We start from the raw sequence: 12,908 nt of genomic DNA, 5'->3' as shown, positions 1-12,908 counted from the left end.
CATACACAAAAAAGTTTGAGAACTCAATGCTATACAGCCTCTCAGTAAACGTGTATCCCTGAATGAAAGGGTGTGATTCTTTTAAGCCTCTTGACACCCAATGCCAAACAGCCCCCACCTGGACCCCACAAACCTATACTCATATTACCAGCATCATTTCTTATCATCTTTGCCGACTTAGTCAAAAATCTTTTAACTAGTTCATAGGTTCTTGATAAAAGAGTTCAAGAGTGTGCATATCTGGTTCTTACTTGGAAAAACATAAAATGACTCTTACAACCTGAACAGACTGACCTTACTTTCCAGAGTTTTCTTCAGAGTTGGCATTTATAGTGAGTGCTACATTTAAAATATCCAAGAACTAATTCCAGGGACACACTGGTAAGCATTTAGAGCCAAAAGAGGAAACCTTTTCCAAATTAAAGATAGGTTACTAATATACTTAACATTAATTAAACATAGAAAAATCTAGGAACATTTGTCAAAACAGAGAACCAACTAGAAAATCTAATTAACATGTGGTATGGGCTGTATAGTGGGGGTGGGTTGTGGTGGAGAGATAAAGGGGGAGCAGAATACACATGAAATTAAAATTACAAAATCTCTCTCTTTCTCTCTCTCTCTCTCTCACACACACACACACACACACACACTTCAGAGCAAAAGATGCTGCGGTTTCATTAGCTTTCAGAGGGACCATAAACCTGCAAAATGTCAAAAAGATAGAATTAAAGATATGGTTCTATGCCAGAGAAACTCACCCTCCTGGAAGATTAAAGAGATTTTCACTAACTGTGAGATATAATGATAAGTCATCTGATAACAAACTCTTAAAGAGAAACAAATACAAAAGTAAGAAAAGAAAGAAGGGGGGAAGGGAGAAAATACAAGGCCATTGTATATCCTAAGAAGTACTGTCAATTATAAATAGCTGAATTGAGCAAATGTCTGCAAATGTGACTACTTTAAAATTAGGTATTAGGTATTATGGTTTTACTCATTTTAGTTATATGATGATTAGAGGTGAATTATCTAAAATTCAATATAAAAGTATGTGAAAAAATGGATACCAACCAAATAACCAAACTTGTCAGCCTTCATCTAATCTCTAGAAATCATGCATTGAACTCAGGCAATGGTAAACAGATAGGCCTTGGACCATTTCCTGGAGACCAATCAACTCAGATGATGGTGTACAGATGAAATTATCTCTACTCTGACTCCAGAGTAGAAATCTACATTTTCTTCTCCTAAAATTTAAAATGACAAAATGGCAAAGATAGATTTTGGGAATGTTAATATCTAAGTCATAAGTTAAATCTAAATAGCTCAGTATATACTTTGTATCCATTATCTATCTCCTTATTTAAAATGGGTTTAAAATGGACCAACAGGTATGTACAATATATGCTGAATTTTTATTCCCTAAAAACTACCAAGGTCTTCAAAGTTCTACCAACATAGACACACATAAATTCTTCTTCTCTGGGTCACTGAAAATTTATTTGCCTACATCACCCATCTGATTAGTCAGGATCTCTTGCACATGACTTGCAGTTTATGTTCATCTGCTTTGAAATTTTTATTGATATCTTAGGCATATATTTGTGTTTTTTCCACTCTGATTAGATTATGAACTCTTCAAATACACAGAGATATTCAGGACTCTTCTTTATAACTTCTAGTCAACCTCATTGTTGGGGTCATCAGGTATGCTAAATTTTTGTGTTAATTTTCTGCAATCAGGTAGCCATGGGCAAAGACATTCACTCTTTGAGAGACTCATTCTTCAAGGTTCCTTTCCATAGCAGGTTAGCCAATTATTCTTCTAACCACCAATGATGCCAACATTTTTAATTGTAGAGGCATTCACAGTTAAAATGTGAAAAAGAAATTCTGCAGGTACAATGACACCTACACTAATATATCACTCTCAAAATTATAAAATAAAGTCTTAAACTGTGATTTTTTGAGAGATAATTAAGTGAAGAATGAGGATGTGCCTTCAGTTTTGTCACTATAAATAACAGAAAGTTCTGGAAGGCAAATCTTGTCACATCTGCTATTCACTAATCCAGGGGTCAACTGACCTGTTTTTTAAAGGACCAGATAATAAGTATTTTTGGCTCTGTGAGCAATACATTCCTTGTTGTAGCAGCTTACTCTGCTGTGGAAGGAAGAAAGCTGCCATAGACAATAGCAAACACAAGGGCGTGACAGTATTTCAATAAAACCTTTATTTACAAAAATAGGTGGCAAGCCAGATTGGCTGGATGTGGCTGTCTGACTGAATTCACAGCCCCTGGTACAGTCTGCAGACTTACTAACACAGCATTTTGTACCTAGTATCCACCTTGCGAAGGTACAGAAGGAACAGTAATATCTTCAAATTACTTTCAGATATCAATCCTGACCATTTTAATTATGAACCTGACATCATCAGATTATGCATGATGCTTTCCTCCCTTAAAACATACTGGCACAATAAGTCGGATAAATGCACATGATGTAATATAAATATACATATATATATATACATATATATAATATATAAAACACACAACATACTAACTTTGTTGGTAAGATGAGAGTGTAAAGTTGAAGTAATGAGAATATCATAATAAAAATGTATATTGTAAAGGCATTTTCACATAGTGATTTTGGATGTGGAATTCCTATTGAGTTGGAATGCAAATATCACAAGTCGAAGGGAAAAATGAGGCAGGGTAAGCAATATTATCACAGTATTATTTATCACACACATTAGGACCAAAAATAGTCAGGAAAGAATGAGCATTATGTCATTCTCTCCCTGTCTTTAACCTTGTAAAAGGTTGTTGAGTTCGTAGAGAGGATAACAAGAGTCAATACCACAGACTATAAAAATGGAACTACTTCTTACCATGCAACCTTGAAAAATTAACACTTAATAATCACAATAATAAAAAGCTACCTTTGCCCTCCTGTAGGATGGTACAATAATATAAGATACATACATCTTATATTATTAAATTTTTCGAAAACTCTTTCTTCCTTTGGCTCTGAGAGGCATAGCTCTGCTGTTGAAAAGCAAAAGACATTTTACGCACAATTTTCCCTCCACTCGGAAGAGGTATATTGTGCCCTTCAGTGAACATAAAATTGATATTATCATCTCTTAGTTTATATCTCACTACTTAACCTTCAGATTAAAAGTTATTGGATTTGAATGACTAAGAAGACATCATGTCACCTTCCCTTCACTGTGGAGAGAGGAGAGTTGGGAAAGAGAGACGGTACTGTGATAAAAACATGAATTTCAGATCAGCTGACACTTTGCCTCTTTTGACAAGCAACAGTGATACTGACAATTACTTGTGGTTGGGTGGATGATAAATTGTGTCATAAATGGTCTACATTAAGAAACTTTGTTGAAGATGAATCTGCATTAGGAAGTTAATTTTATTTTTGGTACAGTCTAAAAGGAGCAGTCTAAAAATAAGGATAAAACAGTGAATTCAAGGAGAACCTCAGGGATACGAACCTTAAAAACACCACCTAACCCCCCTATAGTCAGTATTTGCGCTGTCAGTTTATGCAGGAAATACCGGGAAATATCCTTTCAAAAGGATTAAAAAGAACAAAGGTACCTTCCCTCCATCTCCTTCTATGTGTCGCTCAACTTAAACAGACAAGCAAGGCCTTGGCGTCCCTAAGCAGTGTAATCTATAGCTCCTAAATGAATCTTCCAATAGCACCAGCTCCTTAGTAATTTCGCATTGTATTTTCCCAACAAAAGAAACACAATATATACCCCCTTCACCTTAAAAAACAAATTCTAAGAAGCTTGTGTCAATACGAAACAAAGACTTTATCAAAGATCTAACTTTGTAGTTTTGTTCTCGAAAAGAGATAAGCCCATTCCATGATCGATAGGAGCACAGCAGTTTATCAGCCTTCCCATGTGACTTTTGGAAGATATACTCATTAGTAACTGGCAAAGACTGAAGGGAAAATACTCAATAATTTTAATCCGAATAAATAAATACATTCAAAATAAGAAGCCTTAGCAATAGAAGAGGGTATCTTTTTAAAAAACAGCCTTTTTAAAGGGACATTTACAAAATAAGTCCATCTTTTATTTACAAATGATGCTTGTGCTTTCTTTGTCAAGTCATAATCACCCAAGAGGGACAGGTAGGAATGAGCTTGTAACATGGGTGGTCCCCAGGAAAGGGGGAGGTCCCCTGCCCCACCCAAGGGAGGGTGGAGCTGAGCAGGAAGAGAAGAAGCTGCAGAAGAGACTGAGGAAGGAAGCAGGATGGAGCCAGGAGACCTGGAGGAGGCGCGTGGAGCCTAGAGACACGTGAAGAAACTGCGCTTGTCTTTTTGGTCGTGGACGGGGTGACACAGATGTGGGTGAGACCCATGGGGAGGTGACAATGGCAGCTTTTATCTTGATGTTGATTTTGCTCTTTTCCTTTTGGGCTTGTCTGTTTGTTTCTGGCCCTTTTCTGTGGGTCCCCACTGGAAGATGCTTTAGACTTGTGGCAGGCCTTGGGGCCTTGCTCTGGGCCAATCCCGTTTGGATGGACTTTTACCCACGAGGGGATGGGTAACTTTGGGTGCTTCATTTAGAAACTAGACTCTGCATTACCTGTATTGTTTCCTAGTTTTATTAAAGTTCCTTCCCATTAAAGTCTCCTATGTTTTGTGTTGATGCGGCGGATGGCAGAACCCATTTAGAATAGGCAGGTTTGCGGGGTTTGGGCTGCCCCTCTCCCTGCCCTGTAACAAGCTGACTCTTTTCTCTCTGTTTCACAATGTAACCATTTTGCCAGTCATTTCCATAAAAATCTAGAACCACCTATTATAACTCCCACTCCTCCATGTCTTCACAACTAATCCAAAAGGTCCTGTCAACTTTCTAATGCTTGAGTCAACATCCTCTCTTTATCCTTCCCTTCCTTTCTCTTCCTAATTTATTCATTCAGAGTCTGCCAGGTACTGTGCTCTGTGCCAGGAATGACATCAGACAATAAGGAAAATGCACGCCTGCCCTCACAAGACTTATAGTTGACCAAGGGATCCAGATGTAGGGGAAATGCAGGGAGCAAAGGAGGGGGGCTAACTACAGGTTGCCCTCAATTAAATGAAATGAGGGTTATCCAGTGCCCCATTGCTAAATTCAGGACAAAGTGCAACAGCCTTGTTACTGCTATTAATCTATCAGTGCTCTTTTGTGCAAGCCAGACCATATCCAGCCTTCTACTTTACTGTCAGCACACCTCCTTTCATATGGCCTTCCATCTCTGCTGAAAAGCCCCCCTGGCTTAGAAACACAAGCTGACCCAAATTTACCTTCTACCTGCCTCCCCGACACTCCTAGTTACCCTGCAGGCACTAGCCAAAGAAGCCTCAAGTTATCCCCCTTACCCCTGTGCTTCCCCTGTACCTTGCCCATCGTGTTTTATCCCCATGTACCTGGCACATAGGCATGTACAATAAATATAAGTTGAGTGAGAAATATGAAAAATGAATTTCATGAAATCTCAAATTAGGAAACAGTGTTAATACTTGTCACTTGGAATGAAACTGAGATGAGGCCAACATGATCCTCTCTTCACCACCTTTTCTTATGGGGGGGGCAGGGAATATGGTTGTATTTCTATGAACCAAATCAAACACCCTTTTAGCAAAGTGTCTCTGGAATGTTATAAGTAACACTTCATAATTACAACAGATTTGAGTTCAAAGACCAAGTGATGAAAAGAAACTTTCTAATGTAGGGCTCAATTCAAACCTCCTTCTGGTTGCTCCATCCACCACTTGCATTTATATTGCCATTCTACGTTGTCATAAAAGCAGTCACCCTGTAGCCCTTTTTATCAAGTAATCTATGCACTACCTAAAAGTACACTAGACTCCATCAGGCGAGCTATAGGTTTACATTACACAAACATACCAATTCTGCCTGCTCAGCACTAGTTGTCAATAAAGGCAAGCAGTTGCAAAATAGTAAAGTAGGTTCCTTGCTTCTGGAGAACAGATCGGAGCCTGCCAGTTTTGCAGAACAAACGCTTTGAAATCATGAAGCTAATCTGTCAACAAATTATCATTAAAGTCATACCTCTTAAAAGTTCAAAAAAAGATATTTGATTAGACAAGAGATAAGTATTATTATTATTATTATTATTATTATTTCAGGAGTCAGGGCTTAAAATTACCTTCTCAGAGCAGTGACACGTTCAGCTAAATTCAAGAGGGGACACTTTACTCATAATGAAACGTGGCATCTGGGTTTCTGTTACCAGGCTCTCCTATGATCACGGTCTCTTTTCTTTTTTGTTTCCCCTGCCATCTTAATTTTCAGTGGAGAGATTAATGACACACAACTGTTTAGTAATCAAAACTTGAAAGGATTTTATACAAGGCTCACATCACGAGTTACATAAATCTTTGACAACAATATTTTGATGGAAGGCAGGTCTAAACTAACAGAGGAGAGAACTAAATTTAGCTTTCACGGTGAAATATGCCTTTTCCAGAAATAGCCACAGAATGAATTAAGAAAAAGTAGGAGTTTGTTATTGTTGTGGCTGCTTTTTCTTTATTTGTCAGAATTATCTAGCTCCCTGTCTCTGTTTGTTTCAATTTATTTGTAGAGTCTTCGCTAACATTTTGGTGGCACTGATTCCTACAAAATACTTTGGACCCTTGTGATTTCCTTTAATATTTGAACTTTCCATTGTCACACAAAAAAAGTGTATTTTGACAAGGAGATGCCTGTAAAATTACAGCTTGGTTTTGTACCCACCAATAAAGGAAGGTGTGAGTCCTTATCACAGTGCTTGACCACAGGCAATAAATAATAATATCTTCTCCTGAACCCCCTTCTGGAATCTTCCCTTTGAGGACAACAAAGATGCTGACCATTTTTCCCCTTCCAATGGCATCAAAGGCCCTCCCACTGTAGTCCCTGGCAGCTTCAATGGGAAAGGACATTTTGAGTACATTTTAACAAAGTTTGTAAGTGACCTTTTTCAATGAGGAAAAGAATGATAGGGAGGAATGAGAAAAAAGGCAAAGGATGGTCACTAGAATATTTGTGTGGGCCCCAAAGAAGTACGGGTAAGAAGGACAAGTAAAAGGATGGGTCCTTTCACAGGAATTTATGGTCTGTCCTAACACCCACAGTTACTTCTTCAAGGCATGCTGTTCACAGAAGCCGTTAATTTTGGAAATGCTGGCACAACAGTCTCCTCTTCTGCCCAATAGTCACTGGTAATTTCAGTCATAAACTTAATGAAGGAATCATTTTGCCATTTTGAAAATGAAGAGAAGAATTTCTATTCTTGGTGATTTATGCTAAAATGTTGACCTGTTGGTGGTGATAATTCTCTCTCATCTTCAGAGGACCCTGGGATACATACTCATGATTTGCCCAGGCTGCCCTGATACTGCATTTTCTCCACCCCCTCATAATGGACATAACCTGATTTTTTCCCCAAGTTCTATGAGGCTCACCCTATTTTTCTGAACTTATTTGCTCCAGTGTAATGACTAATCTTTTAACTCCTTTGATGATCACTGGCAAATTTCAACCCAATGAAACTTTCTTCTTCCTTGCATGATTTTTTCGGAGATTTCCTATCCTTTTGACATCTCTTACCTCAATAGTTAATCAGTTCTTTCTCTCTTCTATTACCAATGTTTTACATTATTAATGTGAAACATAAACCACTAGCTTTTGGACCAAATAGTCCAACCACTTAAACCAAAAGTCAAAGAAGTTATATGAAGTAAATACTCTGCTCATCCATATTGTCTAAATAATACATGTTCAGATTCCATACATAGCTCATCTTTTTTTTTTGCACACCTTTCTCATAGACTACCTCTGAACTGCCCCCCTCATATAAAACAATAGCCACACCTCAAAACCACAGCAACCCAAGCTCTCCCTATAGTGATTTTCAGACAATAAAACTGCCAGGTGGTACCAAAAAAGGAAAAAAAAAAAAACTTCCATCACTAAATGGAATGTTGTTAAGAAATAGCTGTTTTATTTAACAGCTATTCATTTTTATTGAATAAACATTTTCTAGTATGCATTCTGTTAATTGACCTGACAGCATATGCTGTATATGGAGAAACTTCTAAACATTATGCTCTATGTAATATGCTTATCTGAAAAAGCTCTCATTTGCAGCAATATGGAAATAAAATTCTGCTTTCTAAAATTCAAGACTTTTAAAACACATTAATCCACACAATTTATGAAATTGCTCTGGACATTTTAAAATCTTTTCTTTAAGGAAAAAAAACTTTAGTAATTGGTAATAGTATTTGTTGCTGAGCTTTATAATGGAGTAGTGCATATCCAATACAGAACTTTTACAGACCTTGAAATGGGACAGGCATAATAGGAACTAAAAAGCGGTTATGGTATCGGATAGAGAATTACTCAAAGGCTAAAAGAAAATGTTCGGAAACTCTATCAAATTATATCATTAGGAAACTATTGTTATAATAGTTTCATGGCCCAGATATAAGTAGAGTTGAAACATTACAAAGATAATACATTTAGTTTTGAAGAAGGAAGACGGTTTGTGAGTGTGTTGGCGGAATCCTCCAGCTAATGGCAGCACCTCTCCCTTGGCTGATGGCTTCTGAGTGATGATGGCACTTTCCAGACCAGAATCACCAACTCCACTGACCAAAGGGCTCAAGTGAGCTACACTGCTGGGTGGGAGCTAGAGGAGACTGGAGGGCTACAGACTCCTTGAATTAAGCAGTAATTCATCACACATCAATCAGTACCTTTGCAGGATTATCGGCCCAGGGTTACCAAATCTTCTGTTTTTTCCAAGAAAAATGAAAAGGCAAGATTCCCCCATCTTTCTAGGCTGTTTCAACTAAGTAATTTTTTCAACAATTCTGTTTGGATCCAATTTGTCCATTCCGTTGACCAAACCCAGCACAGAAGACACACACTACTGTAAATGTTTGTGAGGACTTGTCATTCTGAAAGGGAATTTGCTCTCATTTGTAATTATCACTGGTAATATGGATCAAACATGGACAGATTTGCATTTATTTATTTTAAATCCTGATGCTAGGTAAAAGTTCTCCCTGTGTCATCGATGATTATAGTGGTGCAACTGGAAAATTCTATAACATTCAGTATAATTAACTCATTTTTGTACCAAGTCCTTTTAAGCCAAATCTTTTTGTTCCATGGACTTCTAACATATTTTACAGTTCTAATTCTCTTCTACTATCCTACATTAATCAAAGCTGTAACCCCTGTTGTCTTTGTACTACAGAATCAGAATGTGCCCCTGGCGAGGAATGGGGGAAAAGTCAACAGGAATTAAATTTCAGTGCAACTGTTTACTCAACTGTGGCCTGCAGTTATTGAAATTTTATCCGTGGTTTTGTGTGACTACCGCAGTAATGAATTCAGCATGGCTGTGATTTTCTCACTGCTGGTATTCTCACTTCAAGTAAAAACCTGTAGAATAAAAATGACGAAAACACCCAAGACCATCCTGTTGACTCTGATTTCTCCAAACTGTTTAGTTGTTGTATTTTTTCAGTCTGGACTTAAACTCTAGTGCTGTGAAACTTTTACAAGCCTACAGCTTTTTCTTATTTCATCTACAGATTTCCTTTTCCCCCAACAACCTGTTGAGAGCATCATCATACACTTAGGGGAGTCAAACAGCTGTTGGTATTTTATTTTAAAAGACCTAAGAGGCCTGCCAACCACAATAAGTGGGATTTTAGCCACAACCATAGACCAACTGCTTTCTTTCTTTCCAAAATATATTGAAGGCAAATAGAAAGAAAATTGTTAAAAACAATATTAAAAGTGAGTTGCAAAATACAACCAAAAGGTTGTATCAATATATCAATAGCCCATAACAACAAGTTTTCCAAAGTGTTTTTAAAGATGTTAAAAATGCATGTTTATAACTTTTTTCTGTGCAGCCATTTGCTGTTGCTATTCTTGGAGGTAGAGGTGAGTGTATCTATGTGTGTTGATGTTATATATATATATATATATATATATATATATATAAAGTTTTTGATGGGTTTACTACTTGAGATAGTCAATCATTTTCAGTTCTTCAAATAAAATTCAGAAGAAGTCAATTTCCCATTTAATCAGTGTACTCTAAATACTAATAATTACTTGGGGTTCATACCACATATGTTAATGGTACCACCTCAACTGTTCATTAAGGAAATAATCGGCCTTGACCTCTATATGGTAGGGGCATAGAAAATGGCAGTCCAAAATACGAACTATTTATTCTCCATATAACCATAAATATCTGAAAACACATGAACATATGTTAGCATATAAACATATGTTAGCACAAATACGTGAATACCCTTCTAGCATCTTCACTAGCAATCTCACTGGTTAGAATTGGGCCATTCGCACTAATTAAATGCACAGACTTTATATATAATTTACATAGTAAATTCCAGTGACAAGATACCCAAGGTATAGGCACAAACAGGTTTGAGCTGCCAACAAAAATGGGTCAAATCACTTAAGAATTAAGACCTTGGCTGGTCTTACAGTTATTTTCCTTTTCATTCTTTTGTATCTTTCCCCCAACAGGTTCCACAGTCTCAAACTGGGTCTACCAACTTCTAACAAATTAAATATCCAATGATCCTTTTCATTTAAAAAAATTCTTATCAAGAAGAAAACATGCTTTAGCCCCTTCAAAAGGTATATCCCTAACATAAGAAGGGATTCCCTTTGTTTCTCTGAATCAGATTTCAAGAAAATGGTGTGAGAAAAGGTTTGCCTTTTTCATCCCTCAGCCCCCAACCTATCTGTATCATTCAGAAAGGTCTAAAGAGCCATCTTTTTTCACCTTTTTCCAAATGGCACCATAATTAGGTATTGAACAAATATAGTGAAAACTACCATGAAGCAAAACCTATCCATTATCATTAACAAAAGCTAATAAAAACTTTATGATTGCAAAAATAATGTCTTTCAGGAAATGCTATTCATTTAAATTTTCATCAACAACTGGAATCATCTTTAGCATTTGGAAATCTTTTTACCAATCACTCACAGGTACTCACATACCTAGAATGTAGGAGGGAAGGGGACATCCCACCTTTATATGCATATTGGGGAGCCACCAATAAGAGGGCATTTAAAACATTAATAGAGGGCCTGGGGCCTCCCCGGTGGCACAACGGTTGAGCACTGGGCTGCGAAGCTGCCCACAGCCTCTGCAGTGCTGGTTCGATCCCTGGCCACCTGCGAGGGTCCCACATGGTGCGCAGACCTCTCCTGCCACCCCACTGCTCCCCTCAGCAGTGTCCTTCATCAGTCTGTCTGTTCTGCTCCCCGCTCTGGCTCTGGTGAATTCTCTCACCCTCCCACACTTCTGATTTTACTCAGTGCTTATATAAATAAATCTTTTTTAAAGCAAAGAGGACCTCCCCGGTGGCGCAGCAGGTAGAGTGCAGCGCTGTGAAGCTGCCCACAGACTCTGCAGTGTGGGTTCGATTCCCAGCCGGCCCTGGAGATACCCACATGGCACGGCAGACCTCTCCTGTCTCTCCCGCTCCTCCCCTCAGCAGTGCTTTCGGTCCTTCTGTCTGTTCTGCTCCCTGCTCTGTCTCTGGTGAATCCACTCACCTCTGGCCTATACCTCAGCTCTTGTATAAATAAAATAAATCTTTAAAAAAGAAAACATTAATAAAACTTAGCCAGGTACCAACATTCATATGTATACAAGAAACACCGCATGACCCACTTCCCTAAATTCAGGTAGCAGGAAGCAATTCTTCCATTGATGTCTGTGCTGTTGATGTTTTGCTTGATACCCAACTCTGACTGCATTTATGTCTTTCTACTTTCCTTGTTGGCCTACTCTTTTCTCTCTCATATCCCTTATTTTTCTTTAATCCCTTATCCCTTATTTTGTTTCCTCATTCTTAACACTTAGTAAATCTGTTCTTTGTTTGGTTGTTTTTTAAATTAAAGCATAGGGAAAGGTTATTTCCAAAGGTTACTTTTAAGACAACTAGAGTTTCAGTCTGTCCCACCGGCAGCTGAGAGGGAGTGGTCAGAAATCCACTCAATGTCATTCCCAACAACAGCTCCCCAAAAGGGGTTTTCCAAGATTTGGAATTCCCAAGGGCTTGAGAATGAGTGTCTTTATGCAGCCAACCAAACACCCTGCAGTGGACTCAAAAGATGCTGCTTACAGCCAGATACAGGTGAACAGAGAACATCTGTGGAGGGCAAGTGTAAAACAAAGCAGGGAATCCGCATCCGCCACCCTCCAGCTTGGCTCACGCGGGAGAACAGTACCTGCTGCTGCTGCTGCTGCTGCTGCTGCTGCTGTTGTTGCTGCACGTGTGCGAGCTCGGCCACCCCCACGTCCACAGCTGGCGTCTCCCCGTTGGAGCGCCCTTCCCGAAGACCGCTGCACTCTAGTAAGTGGTTGCCGCTGCTCGACCCATTCTGGATGGCTGAACCATTACTTTTTGTCTCAGTCCCAGACTCTTGCATCATGACTCAAAGACCTGAGAGAGGATTTTCAGGAGGGAGTAGGGGAGAAAGAATAAAGCAGCTGCTTAAACAGTTGTTGTACATAAGAAGGCCGACCCTGCTTTAAATGTGGCCAAAATCTAAACAGTTGTTATTCTCTTTCACTCAATTTATCCCTCATTAGTGATCCAGGCCCTTAGATTTTGAACTGTGGGTTAAAATTCAAGTCTCACTAGTACTGTTTCACATGATTTTCCCCCAGGAAAAATATTTACAGGGGAACCTAGAACTTGTGATTAAATTTCTACGATTATATATGGATGTTTTACATGAAAACCAGTAAGTCATTCTATATAGCACATTGGGTATAACATTAAATTCTAGAGCA

General features: G+C 38.4%; 1 protein-coding gene across 8 annotated transcripts in view; it reads right to left on the bottom strand.

The window, feature by feature from the left end:
• Nucleotides 1-12,544, bottom strand: part of FOXP1 (forkhead box P1) — a gene marked incomplete at both ends in the record, with an annotated part of 232,567 nt that extends 220,023 nt beyond the window's left edge. For all 8 annotated transcript variants that reach the window (XM_084248323.1, XM_084248322.1, XM_084248325.1 and 5 more), the window contains one exon: nucleotides 12,341-12,544. In XM_084248323.1, the coding sequence (XP_084104449.1) occupies nucleotides 12,341-12,544 (204 nt within the window). The remainder of the gene's footprint in view (nucleotides 1-12,340) is intronic.
• Nucleotides 12,545-12,908: the final 364 nt, after the last annotated feature.

This window comes from Talpa europaea (assembly GCF_964194135.1).
Source record: "Talpa europaea genome assembly, chromosome: 11".
Lineage (NCBI taxonomy): Eukaryota > Metazoa > Chordata > Mammalia > Eulipotyphla > Talpidae > Talpa > Talpa europaea.
The sequence above is the reverse complement of the archived record's forward strand: the minus strand, read 5'-3'. Positions and strand labels throughout refer to the sequence as shown.